This window comes from Chrysochloris asiatica, unplaced genomic scaffold (assembly GCF_000296735.1).
Source record: "Chrysochloris asiatica unplaced genomic scaffold, ChrAsi1.0 scaffold00193, whole genome shotgun sequence".
NCBI lineage: Eukaryota > Metazoa > Chordata > Mammalia > Afrosoricida > Chrysochloridae > Chrysochloris > Chrysochloris asiatica.
The window spans coordinates 3919054-3933406 of NW_006408711.1; the positions used below are offsets into that span (position 1 = coordinate 3919054).

The 14353-nt window shown below is 36.3% G+C and overlaps 1 protein-coding gene across 2 annotated transcripts in view; it reads right to left on the reverse strand.

Moving 5' to 3' along the window:
• Positions 1-14353, reverse strand: part of PPIP5K2 (diphosphoinositol pentakisphosphate kinase 2) — a 90820-nt gene that overhangs the window by 23784 nt on the left and 52683 nt on the right. For both annotated transcript variants that reach the window (XM_006872312.1, XM_006872311.1), the window contains exons 20-22: positions 13859-13973; positions 5235-5342; positions 4943-5059 (exon numbers count right to left, since the gene is read on the reverse strand). In XM_006872312.1, coding sequence (XP_006872374.1) covers positions 4943-5059; positions 5235-5342; positions 13859-13973 — 340 coding nt within the window. The remainder of the gene's footprint in view (positions 1-4942; positions 5060-5234; positions 5343-13858; positions 13974-14353) is intronic.

A 14353-nucleotide genomic window follows, 5' to 3' on the forward strand; every position in this document is an offset into this window, starting at 1 on the left:
TGCAATGACACATCAGACAAGGGACTCATTTCTAAAATATACAGGAAACTACAACACCTCTACAAGAAAAAGACAAATAACCCAATTAAAAAGTGGGCACAGGACATGAACAGACACTTCACTAAGGAAGAGATACGGGAAGCCAACAAACACATGAAGAAATGTTCACGATCACTAACCCTTAGAGACATGCAAATCAAAACAACAATGAGATATCATCTCACACCAACAATAACAGCAAAGATAAAAAACGTAGAGGACAATAAATGCTGGCGGAGATGTGCAGAGACTGGGAGGTAGTGTAGGGGGCAGGCTTGCAGTGTATACTCTTTGGCTGGTTGATGATGCATGAAGGGGATTGTAACCATGGCAACGAAACGATATAAGATAGAATGACTATAAAACTAATGTTCTCACATGTAAACTATCATATAATTCACAATAAAACATTAAAAAAAAATACAACCTACAGATTGGGAAACAATTTTTGGGAACAATATATTTGATAAAGTCTAATCTCTAAATAAACTAAACAACAAACAAACCCCAAAACAATAAATACTGGTCAACACTGAATGTTGGAAACAATCTAAGTGACCATCAATGGATGGATAAACTATGGTACATACACAAAATGGAACAGTATGCAGCATTAAAGAATAAAGATGAGTTTAGAGGACATTATACAATGTGAAATAAGTCAATCAGCAAAGAACAAATATTGTATGATCCCACTTTTATAAAAATTACAAAAGCACATGTACTAGTAAATACATAAACCAATGTTCATTGGCAGTTACCAGGGAGGGTTGGGTGGGATGAGGGGTAAATAACTCTCTAGATCACGAGTGGGGAACGTCTGGCCCATGGGCCATACAAGGCCTGCAAAATCATTTGGTGTGGCCCTGCCAAGGCAACCACAGTTCCAGGCATCACACTATGGGTGAGTTAATTAAATGTTTGACCAAATATAGCAGGCTAATTTTTAATTTGATAATTTCATACGGCCTGTGAATGATGTTATAAATTTTGGCAGAAAAAAGTTTCCCCACCTCTGCTTTAGACAGTTGTTGTTAAGTGCTGTCAAGTTAGTTTAAACTAATAGTGACCCTGTATAGGGTTTCCAAGGAGTGGCTGGTGGGTTTGAACCACTGACCTGGAAGCTGGCAGTTTAGTGCTTATCCTGTCAAGCCATTGATAGGACTCCTGCTATTTTTGGTGACAGAAAAGGTAACAGTGAATTTGGGTGAAATTTGTACAGCTTGACCAAGATAGAAGTTGTTGTTGTTCCTGTTATTTTTAGTTGCCACCAAGTCAGTTCCAACTCAAAGCAACTCTATGCATAGCAGAATGAAACACTACCCAGTCCAGTGTCATCCTCACAATTGTTGCTGCCACTGTGTCAATCCATATCATTGGGTCTCTTCCTTGTTTTCGCTCACCCTCTACTTTCCCAAGCTTGATGTCATTCTCCAGGGACTTCATCTCCTGACAACATGTCCAAAGAAATGAAATCTTGCCATCCTCACTTCTAAGGAGAATTCTGCTATATTATTTCCATAATAGATTTGTTTGTTTTTATGGCAGTCCATGGTACTTTCAATATTCTTTGCAAACACCATAATTCAAATGCATCAATTCTTCTCTGGTCTTCCTTATTCATTGTTGAACTTTCACAAGCATATGAGGTGAGTAAAATTACCATGGTTTAGGTCAGGTGCACCTTAGTCCTTAAAATAAGATCTGTGCTCTTAAACACTTTAAAGAGGTCCTATATAGCAAGTCTGCCTAATGCAACATGTCCTTTGATTTCTTGACCGCTGTTTCCATGAGTGTTGATTGTGGATCCAAGCAAAATGAAGTCTTTGACAACTTCAATCTTTTCTCCATTTGTCATGATGTTATTTACTGGTTCACATGTGAGGATTTTTACTTTGTTTACATTGAGATGCAATACATACTGAAAGTTGTGGTCTTTGACTTTCATCAATAAGCATTTCACGTCCTCTTTTTTTCCAGCAAACAAGGTTGTGTCCTCTGCATACTGCAAGTCTTATAATGAGTCTTCCTCCAATTCTGATGCCACACTCTTCTTCATGTAATCCAATGTCACAGATTATTTGCTCAGCATACAGACTGAGTAAGTATGGTGAAAGAATACAACCCCGACACACACCTTTCCTGATGGTAAACCATTCTGTATCCCTTTATTCTAACAACTGCTTCTTGTTCTATGTACAGGTTCGTTATGAGAACAATTAAGTTTTCTGGAATACCCATTCTTCACTATGTCACTAACAATTTGTTATGATCCATATAGTCAAATGTCCTTACATAGTCAATAAAGCACAAGTAAACTTTTTAGTATTTTCTGCTTTCAGTCAAGATCAATTTGATATTAGCAATGATAGTCCCCTAGTTCCACATCTTCTTCTGAATTCAGTATTTATTTCTGGCAGCTCTCTGTGAATGTATTCTGTAACTGTTTTTAAATTATCTTCAGCAAAATTTTACTTGCATGTAACATTAATGGAATTGTTTGATAATTTCTGCATCATGTTGGATCAGTTTGGTTTTATTTTGGAACGGGTACAAATATGGACTTCTTGCAGTCATTTGGCCAGTAATTGTCTTCCAAATATCTTTGCATAAACTGGTGAGAGCCTCCAACACTACATCAGTTAATTGAAATATTTCAATTTGCATTCCATCAATTCCTGGAGCCTTGTTTTCCCTGATGGCTTCAGTGCAACCTGCACTTCCTCTTCAAAATGATCAGTTCTTAATCATATGCTACCTCCAGAAATGGTTCTACTTCAACCAATCTTTTTTGGTACAGAGACTGTTTATCACTTCAATCTAATTCTGATTCTTCCTATATTCTTCGGTATTTTACCACAGACTCCTTCAGTACTGCAAGTTGAAGCTTGAATTTTTTTCTTCAGTTCTTTCAGCTTGAGAAATGCTAAGTGTGTTCTTCCTTTTAGTTTTCTCCAGGTCTTTCCACATTTCATTTAAATAATTTAGTCTTCTTGAGCTACCCTTTGAAATCTTCTACTCGGGTCTTTTACTTCATCATTTCTTGCATTTGCTTTAACGGCTCTACTTTTCAAGAGCAAGTTTCAGAGTCTCTTCTGACATTCTTCTTTCTTTCCTGTCTTTTCAATGACCTTTTTCTTTATGTATGATGTTCTTGATGTAATCGGTCATTAGTGATAAATGAATCAAATCTACTCTTGAAATGGTCTCTAAATTTATGTGGGATATACTCTGGTAGGGTAGTGGTTACGAATCGCGCTGCTAACCTCAAGGTTGGCAGTTCGAAACTACCAGCCGTTTTGTGGCAGAAAGATGAGGCTTTCTGCTCCTGTAAAGATTTACAGCCTTGGAAACTTTGTGCTGGGTCACTATGAGTCAGAATCGACTCCACAATACTCAACGTCGTACTTTGGCTATTGTGGACTAGTTTCAATTTTCTTCAGCTTCAACTTGAATTTGCAGAACTACTGATGGCCTGCTCCACAGTCAGGTCCCTGGTATATATATATTTTTTTTTTGGTTGATGATATTGAATATCTCATAGTCTCTTTCCACAAATGTAGTTAATTTGATTCCCATATATTCCCTATGACAAGGCCAATGTGTATTGTCATCATCTATATTGCTGAAAAAGGTATTTGAAATGATTAAGTTGTTGATCTTACAAAATTCTATCATGTATTCTCTGATGTTTCCATCACCAAGGCCATACTTTACAACTGCTGATTCTTCTTCTTTGTTTCCAACTTTCACATTTCAATCCCTGTCCACCATGGAAGAACCTCTGGTATTTAAAATACCAGTGCCATAGCTTCCAGCATTATAGCAACCTGCAAGCCACCACAGTATGACAAATTTATAGACAAGTGGTGGGGATGGATCTTATAACCATAATAACTGAAAGAAGCAAACTTATTTATCACTCCCCACCAAAAAGATATTTTATATAATTTATTTATAAAGTTAAAAATAAACAAAAATACTTATTAAAAATCATGAATAGTAGGGAGATTAAGGAAACCATATTGTTGTTAACTACCTTCGGGTGTGTTCTGACTCATAGCAACCCTGTATAGGGTTTTTGAGCAGTGACTGGTGGGTTTGAACTGCTGACCTTGTGGTTAGTAGTCCAGTATTTATCATACAGTGCCAATCCAGAACTCTATGGGGAAGTGATCATTGAGACAGGATACAACTGGGGGTTTTAGGATGATTATAATTTTAGATACATGATTTGGCTGGTAGTATCACGTTTATGTTCATTTGGTGGCATTTCAGTAAGCTACCTATTTATGAGAAAAATTAGGCTTTCTGAGTGCAAACCAACTCAACAACATTTAACAACAACCTACTTATGATTTAGGTATTTATAATTATATATAGTTGTTGCTGTTGTTGTTAAGTGCCTAGTTGGTTCTAACTCACAAGGAGTGGCTGGTGAGTTTGAACCGCTGACCTTGTGACTCAAAATGACCTTGAGGTCCCACAGCACCACACCAAACTCTCAATATGTATAATATGCTAAAAAATGTTTTTGAAATTAGTACAACTCTAACTTTATAAGGTTAATGTAAGGATTAAAATGCAGTAATTCATACCAAGTGCTTAATACAATGTTTATCATATTATAGCTCTCAAGTGATAAAGAAACAATAAAAAACAAAAACTATAGCTACTCGTAACCTTGGTCTTAAAATTCAAAACACAATAAATAAAATATCAATAGCATTCTAATATGCATAGAAAGGTTACATATCCAAATCATTCTTTAAAAATGTAAACAATGTTGCTTTTTTATAATAGATGAGGTAAGAATTTCAGTACATAACAGCAAACTTTTACGAAAAACTCATGAAAATATAAAATTGTAACAATCAAGTACTTAGAGGTATAACTTAATTACCTCTCTGGAAGCTGGTCTATATCCATAGCCAGATGGTAAATTTTTATCTTCTTCACACCCTTTGGCTCCTGGACTAAAGTGTAACTCAACATGAAAGCGTTCCTCTGACGAAAGATCCTAAAAGATATGACAGAATTATTTTTAAAATAAGGAACCTTAAGCTACTTATGAGGGAGCGTCAAAAACAAAATTCATGGAAGTATTCCATTATATTTTAATTCCATATTTCAGAGACTTTTTGAAGCACCCTCATATTTCCCTCTGGCAACATATGTCAATCAAGGGCTATTACCTTGTTAGGATCCTCATAAAGCATGATAACAATCTGAGTCATGTAGTTGAGTTCATTGACAACATTTAAATAATCCATAGCTCGTTTCCATTGTTCATCCTTAGATTCCTGAACAAAAAGTATAGTAAGTATTTTCCCATCATGTTTTACTTGAAAGTCATCACTCTGTTTTCATTATGGTAGCTTATATAATTGTTTAAGTGATACCATACAAATAAGGTGAATACTTATTTAAGTAAATCATTAAAAAATTTTCCTACCAATAGTACCAGAAAATTTAGTGGTAACTTTAAAACAGCTTTAAGATGTATCATAATAATCTCTTGAACTATACCATACTACTGAATTGTGAGGCGAAGGGGCAGGTTTTAGTCTTCTAAGTCCCAAAGTACCTAGTACTTTTATAGTACCATGCTTCATAAACTCAAAATACTATCCTAAAAGAGCAATGTTATTTTTCCTACCAATATATGATCTATGCATCCAATATAAGCTTATCAATAAATACACCTTATTACACTGTTGTGTTATTAAATATTAGCAGGAGAAATAGGTAGACTCTCCTGATCTCACTAGTTCCTCCTCCATGTCTTCACCTTTATTTGGAGAATCATTGGTCTATAAATACATAATCATAGAGCATCAGAGCTGAAAGGAATCTTACAGAACATACACTGCAAGCAATCAAAGTAGAAAATTCTATTTAGAAAGATACAACTATGCAAGGTACAAATAGTCCACAGGGCCTATTAACACTTTACATACTCCACAGAGTTTTATTTTATTTTATGCATGTCATACACATTATAAATATATGAAAGTACTCAGTAATTTTTGTATATACTTTAAACTTTAACGTAGTTTTGTGTTTAAAATAAAATTTGATATGCACAAGTCCAAACTTATAAGACATGCTGATTACTTGTTTTTATAAAACTTCAGTATAGGGTTTCATTTTAATTGTAGACATATCTTCCTGAAGCATTCCCTTTTTCAAGGTTTTGGAAGAATGATGTAATCAACATCATGTATAATTACATGTGTTCTTAGCTTCCTTTCAACACAAGGCTATTCACACCTCTGACCAAGACATCAGAGCAACTACTCCCAACTAAGCATTATTCCAGAGAAAAGACTGCATCTATATAATGTGCATGTGTGTGTACAATGAACATGTGTGTAACATCTGTGTGTACATGTGTGTATAAGTTCATGTGTGCAATGATTATTTTATACCCCAAATTAAGAAAGGAAAACAAAAGTTAGCATACAATTACTAAGTTTTACTGATGTGAATTACTGTAAATAACCGAGTTTATGAAATAAAAATTTCCATTAGGCACCCAACTATTTTAGATTTTATGATGTTGTGGTTGTTAAGTGCCGTGGAGTCAGTTCTTAATCAGCGACTCTGTATAGGGTTTCTGAGGAGCCAATGGTGAGTTTGAAATTGCCGACCTTTCAGTTAAGCAGTCCAGTGCTCATCCTGCAGTGTCACGCCAGGACTTCATGATAAATGTTATGAGATGCTGTTGTTGTTAGGTGCCACTGAGTTGGTACCAACTCATAGCGACCTTATAAACAGCAGAACGAAACAGTGCCTGATCCTGGGCAAACAATACTACTGTTGCCACACTTGAGTCCATCGATGCTGCCACTTGGCCAGTCCATCTGGTTGGGGGTCTTCCTCTTTTTCTCTGACCCTCCACCTTACCAAACATGATATCCTTCTCCAGCGACTGGTCCCTCCTGACAACATGTCCGAAGTATGAGAGACGAAGTTTGGCCATCCTGGCCTCCCAGGAGCACTCTAGTTGCACTTCTTCCAAAATGGATCTATTGGTTCTTTTTGGCAGCCCATTGCACTGTCAATATTCTCCTCCAACATCATAACTCAAAAGCATCAATTCTTCTCTGGTCTTCCTTATTCACTGTCTAGCTTTCGCATGCATATGAGGTGATTGAAAATACCATGGCTTGGGTCAGGTGCACCTTAGTCCTCAAGCTGACATCTTTGCTCTTCAACACTCCAAAAAGGTCTTGTGCAACAGATTTGCCTAATGCAATATGTCGTTTGATTTCTTGACTGCTGCTTCCATGAGTGTTGAAGTCCTTGACAACTTCAATCATTTCTCCGTTGATAAGAATGTTGTTTATTGGTCCAGTGGTGAGGATTTTTGTGTTCTTTACATTGAGATGTAATCCATGCTCTTTGATCTTCATCAGTAAATGTTTTAAGTCCTCTTCACTTTCAGAAGCAAGCAAGGTTGTATCACCTGCATATCGCAGGTTGCTAATGAGTCTTCCTCCAATTCTGATGCCATGTTTTTCTTCATATAACCCAGTGTCTCGGATTATTTGCTCAGCACACAGGTTGAATAAGTATGGTGAAAGAATACAACCTTGTCATATATCTTTCTTAATTTTAAACGATTCAGTGTTCCCATGTTCTGTTCAAACAACTGCCTCGTGATCTAGAGTATAAATAAGATCGCCATCTAATAAATAATTCAGTGTTGCAATTACAGATTTTGCTAGATTTGCTCTAAGGAGTGGGTAACGTTGTGGCATTTATTCCTACAAATTCTTACAAGGAAAATACCAGTTCAATACTGAATTTAAAGAAATTAATTTTTTAATTAGAAAAAAGATTCTGCTGCAGATTTTAATTTTCACTTCAATAAATACTTAATTTTTTTTTTTTTAAATCCTGGAATAACAGAGTTTCAAATGAATGAAGCATTTTTAGAAATGCAGCCTAATTTCAATAAATGACCAATAAACTCAAGCTCTATTGACACCATTCCATTCCAAACTAGATCACCTCTCCTTCTGAGAACTGTAATGGCTTCATAACTCATCCTCATAGCATGCACATTCATTTATTCTCCAGCAGCATTCATAGTCACTCCTTCCCTTTCTAAGCATCTTCAATGGTTCCTCAAAATCCTTAAGACTACAAGGTCCTAGCTCTCCCATGCTGTCTATGAACACTTTCTCCATCAATCACTACTATGTTTTAGCCAAAGACCTTCTATTGGTTCCTATGTGAGTCATGGTTTTTCTGTTTCCTAAAGTGGTCAAAAAAGAATGCATCCTTCCTCAAAAAAAAAAAAAAAAAAAAACCATCACTATTGGTATCTAACCTTTGCCTTACTAGTTAAGGGTCATTTCTTTTTTATCCATGGTATCTATTATTAAAGTTCCATAAAGTCCCATATGTATATGTTGTTGTTATTACATGTCACTGAGTCAATTCTGACTCATAACAACCCTGCCTAGGGCTTCCAGGGAGCAGCTGGTGGGTTTGAACAGCCAACCTTGCGGTTCGAACCAACCCTATAGTCCAGTCCATTATCCTACAGTGCCACAACATTTTGTTATTCTTTACTGAGACAAAGAAGAAACCAATTCCAGAGGAAAAGCATACAGATTGAAGAATTCAATGAGAGGAGAACAATGAAATAGCCTTACAGTAACTTTTATCATTGTTAATAATTGTTCATCAATGCTCACTAGTAAGACTGTTGTTGTTGTTAGATGCCATCAAGTCGGTACCAACTCATAGCGACCCTATACACAACAGAACGAAACACTGCCTGGTCCTGGGCCAATCTCACAATTGTTGCCATGCTTGAGGTTAATGATGCCGTCACTTTGCCAGTCCATCTTGCTGGGGGTCTTCCTCTTTTTCACTGACCTTCCATCTTACCAAACATGATATCCTTCTCCAGCAATTGGTCACACCTGACAATATGTCCAAATATGAGAGACGAAGTTTGGCCATCCTGGCCTACAAGGAGCATTCTGGCTGCACTTCTTCTAACACAGATCTGTTGGTTCTTTTGGCAACCCATGGCACTTTAAATATTTTCCTCCAACACCATAACTCAAAAGTATCAATGCTTCTATGGTCTTCCTTATTCACTGCCCAGCTTTTGCATGCATATGAAATTATTTATTTAATTTAAAACTAAATAAAGTATTTAAAATACCAAGGCTTGAGTCAGGAGTACCTTAGTCCTCAAGCTGACATCTTTGCTCTTCAACACTTTATCTAATCTTCATTATAGATTCATTATAGATTCCACATTATCAAATAATCATTACAGATTTTACTGAGATCATTTTCTTTTAAAGATCACTTTGTTCATAGATGTATATATCAGTATACACAGAGAAAATTTAGAAATTTAGAAATAGCTGAAGAGATAGTTGTAGAAGCAACAACACATTTTAGGGACTCTATGGTTTGAAGAAAGAAATAAAAATTTTCAGTCTCTTTTGAAATAAACTGCCAATCATAAAATGCCAACTTCATCATCTTTTAAGCAAAAATTCTCTACGACTCTCATTCAACTGCTAGTTAATACCTCAGCTATCTTTTCTATACTGAGCTTCCACTGCCATATCTCTAACCCACATCTCTATTCCCATAAATGAAACTATTTGTAATCTATAGTTTACTAGCGTACAGACTTCTCAGCTGGTCTGAAAGTGAACTCATTGCTTACCTTCTTATACCTTTCTTCCCCAAGTGTTACTTATTTCAGTTAATACTATGATCATTTACCAAAGTTCAAAATACGGAAATATTTCTCGATTATTTTTCCTTTCTTTTCATCAATAGCACTGGAATGGTCTGGAAGAAAGTGTTGATGAAAGTCTTAAGGGCCCTGAGGAGGTTGTTCATAAAGTAAGTAAAATGTCATTGGGAAGAAAAAGAAACCTTACTAGGTGGCAGAAAGTATAGAAACACTGTAGCCTATAGAGAAGGAGAAAATCGGACGCATACCTAAAAATACTGAAAGTGCCACCAAGCTTCTTCCCACTACCTGTAATAAAATATGAAAGAATACATAAGCTAAAGGCCAAAAAGTTAATTATAAAGGAGCCAGGACTGGCTAGGTTCAAAAATAAATGTTTCTCATTCTCAGCCTCTTCAGAGTGACTTCCACACAGAGAACACATACAGGTTCTGTCAGGAAAACATGGCTTCAACCTTGCAATAAGGGCATGACTATAAAATTCTTAAGACCTCAGGACTTCTGAAAAGATGGCATGATCAGGTCTAAGATTCTGAACTTCCTACACAAGCATCAAGAAAAGCAACTAGAAAGCTACATGGTAGTGGTGGTGGTGGTGTACCGTGGAGTCAGTTCCAACTCATAGCAACTCTACGTAGGGTTTCAGAGGCTATAAATCTTTACAGGAGCAGGGAGCCTTATCTTTCCCCTGCGGAGCAGTTGGTAGTTTTGAACTACTGACCTTGAGGTCAACAGCCCAACTTGTAACTATGCTACGCTACCAGAGCTCCTTAGAAATCTATATACAACCCTTTTTAAAAACTCTGAAAAAGTAGGCATAGGATAGAGCAATAAGTTATAAATTGAGGCAAATTTTAATGAAGGTAAATGTTAATCAGTAGGAAAATTTCATTTTCTTCTGTCCCATCCCTCCCTTCTCCTGCTAATCTCTGTGGAGGCCCAGTGACAGGTATACCTGATCTCACAAGCTCTAAAAAGTAAATGCTGTTGTTGTTAAGTGCCACTGAGTCAGTTCTGACCTATAGTGACACTGTATAGGGTTTCTGAGGAGGGAATGGTGAGCTAGAACTGCTGACTTTGCAGTTCAAACTGACTTTGTAGTCCAGCGCATTAACCCACAGCACCACACCAGAACAACAGCTCTATTTCCAAAGTAAATTAAACAGATCTCTACCTCCAAAGTAAATAGAAGAGATTCTGCTGGCATAATGATCCACATGTATGCTCTAATTAGTATGGGATCAGGTGGAAGAACTGAAACCTAGTCTGGCCTGAATTAAGGTTCTCACGTGGTAGAGGAGTGAACAGTGAGATAAGGCTGAAGTCTGTGCCTGTCTTAAAGGTTTTTTGAGGAAATGAGTGCTTTCAAAAGTACTGTATATTCAGGGTAATTGAGAAAGCTAACACACTGTAATATACTAATGTTCAAGATTAGATAAAAATCACAAGGAACACAAAGAAACTGCAAATAATGACCCATTCAAAAGAACATGGCAAAGAGAAAGACACTATCTACAGAATCCCTAAAAATGGACAGATTAGAATAATTTAAAACAGCAATATTAAACATGCTCATGTGACTAAAGGAAAACATGGACAAAGAACTTACAAGAGTCAGGAAAATGATGCATAAAAAAACAAGAATATAAAGAGATAGTCACTACTAAAAGAAATCAAACAGAAATACTGGAGCTGAAAGATACAATGACTAAAATTTAAAAAACTTATTAAAGAATCTTAGTGGCATGTGTGAGCTTGCAGAAGATTGATTCAGTCAACTAAAGGATACAGCAATCAAAATTATTGAAATGAAGAACACCAAGAAAGGACCAAGACTGCTGAACATAGCCAAATGGAAATGTGAGACATCATCAAGTGAACCGCATATGTATCACAGGTATTCCAAAAGAATAAAGAAAGAAAGGGATTGAGAGAAAATGCTAAAAAATAACAATACATTCCAAAGACATAAATCTACAAGTCCAAGTACCGTTAAGTAGCATGAACCCAAAAAGGTTCACACTTACGCAAATTACCAATATATCTAAAAAAATTGAAGACAAAAGAGAACGCTGAAAGTAGCAAAAGAGAAGTAAATCATCAGATAAAAAAAAAATCCCTAATAAGATTGTCAATTTCTCCTCAGAAATACTGGGGGCCATACAGAATTATTGTTGTTACTAGATGCCATTGAGTCAGTTCCGACTCACAGTGATCCGATGCATAATAGAAAGAAACACTCCTGGTCCAGTGCTATACCCATAATCAATGTTATGCCTGAGTCCATTGTTGCAGTGACGATGTTAATCCATCTCATTGAGGATCTTCCTATTTTTCAAGGATCCTTTACTTTACCATGCATGATGTTCTTTTCCAGAACTAGTCCCTGTGGTTAACAGGTCCAAAGTATGCGAGACTGTACTTTAACCAAAAGACATATGCTCAAACCAAAAGGTAGAGTGACAGAATGAATTAAAAAATGAAACAAAAATCATGAGCCAACTATATGCTGTCTACAAGAAATACATCTTAGGCTCCAAAACACAAATAGGTTGAAAGTAACAGGACAGAAAAATACTCCATACCACAGTAACTGAAAGAGAACAGTATGGTTATTTTAATATCATACAAGCTAGACTTTATGATCTCAGAAAGCTTTAAGAAGGTGCCTCACAAACCTTTCAGAGACAAAATTTTCTTCTAAGAACCTCATTAACATATCTTACAAGTGATCAAGACAGAAATGGCTTTTTCTTAAAGAAGTGTGACTTTGTTCAATGAACTAGGTTATAAATTTATACACAAAAGAGCCATAAGGTGTTTAAAAAAATATTCCTTCATCTTAAACAAAATAAATATTTTGGATTCCCAATCTTCTTTGGGGAGGAAGGAGGATGAGAATACTACTCAGGTGCAATCATGAAATATACTTATGGAAAAGGAAGGATGAGCTAGAAAAAGCAAAAGCAGCTTAAAATGGTAGACTGTAGTTCTATTGTTGTTGTTAAATGCCTTTGAGTCAGTTCTGACCCATAGCAACCCTGTATAGGGTTTCTGAGGAGGTGCTGGTGAACTTGAACCATCGACCTTGTGATTCAAACTAACTTTGCAGTCCAGCACATTAACCCAAACCTGCCACAATATGTCCAGGCCCACATGTTGACACTCCATAGATCTAGTGTTTATGGGCTTATTTTCCCCCTTCTGTAAACCTAGATGGATCTTTTTAACTGTCTCAACCAACAGAGCTCAGAATAAAGGATTCTATGAGACTACAGAAGCCAGGTTATAAAAATGTTATGCAACTGCTGATTTTTCTTAAGTTCATTCTTAGAACACAGCTGCCAGCTGCTTGTGAGAAAGCAGGTCTCATGAAGAGGCCATATGTAGGTATGCTGACCAGCTTAAGTCCCATTTGACAGCCAATATCAAGCACCAGACATGAAAGAAAACCTCTGAGATGATTAGCTTCTGTCACTGTCTGACTATAGGTTCATGAGAACCCTGAGCAAAAACTGTCTAAGCAGTCAACTCTTTGAATTATGAGAGATTAAAATGTCTGCAGTTGTTTTAAGCCATTAAGTTTTGGCATGATTTCTTTTATAGCATGATGCTCAACCATACACCAAGTCCTGTCAGTTATATCATTGAACTCAAATTCATCAGATTCTTTTTATTCCACTGCTACCTATGTTGTTATTATTAAGTGCCATTGAGTCAGTTCCAACCCATAGCAACCCTGTAGAGTTTCCGAAGAGCAGCTGGTTCAAACCTTGCAGTTCAAACCAACTTTGCAGTCTAGAGCATTAACCTACAGTCCACACTTATAGCAGCACCTAAAATGCTTTATATTACTACTTGTTTGAATGGATCTTCTCTGAAAGGAAGAGATTATGTTTTTATCTCTAAACATCTAGCACAGCACTTGGGATTCAGTAGAAACATGGAAAAAATGGTGTTGAGTTATAAAATAATAGATTATTAAATTTCATAGTAACAATAGCAGGGCTAGTAATGTGATTACAAATTCAATGCAACATATTTATTAGTTACTTTAGAATAACTTATTCTACTTACATCGCATAAGGAGCCATAGCGAAGTATAGATAGCAAAGAATGTACATGACTTTCACTGGTGAAATACAACCTAGTACGAACATGACGTTCAGGGGACAGAACACCTCTGGAATACCTAAAGTCAGAAGCATAAGTGCAAAAGTATAACTGTATAGTAGTACATTGAAATTATTATGTAACATGAAATTTATTACTACTGGAATTAAAAGACCATAAGTAGATCTACCACTCTACCAATACCAATTACAATTGAGGGATTATTCCTCTAAAATAAAGCTAATTCTATTCATTGAAACTAGCTAGGCCTTGAGATTAGTGACAGAAACACAGAGTTAAAATTAATCAAGTTCACCATAAATCAGTCATTTAAGGTTCTCTAAGGTCATTAGTTCAAACCCACCAATCACTTTGAGGGAGAAAGATGAGACCATCTGCTCCCTTAAAAGATTACAGTCTCAGAAACCCTAAGAAGCAGTTCTACTCTGTCTTTAGGGT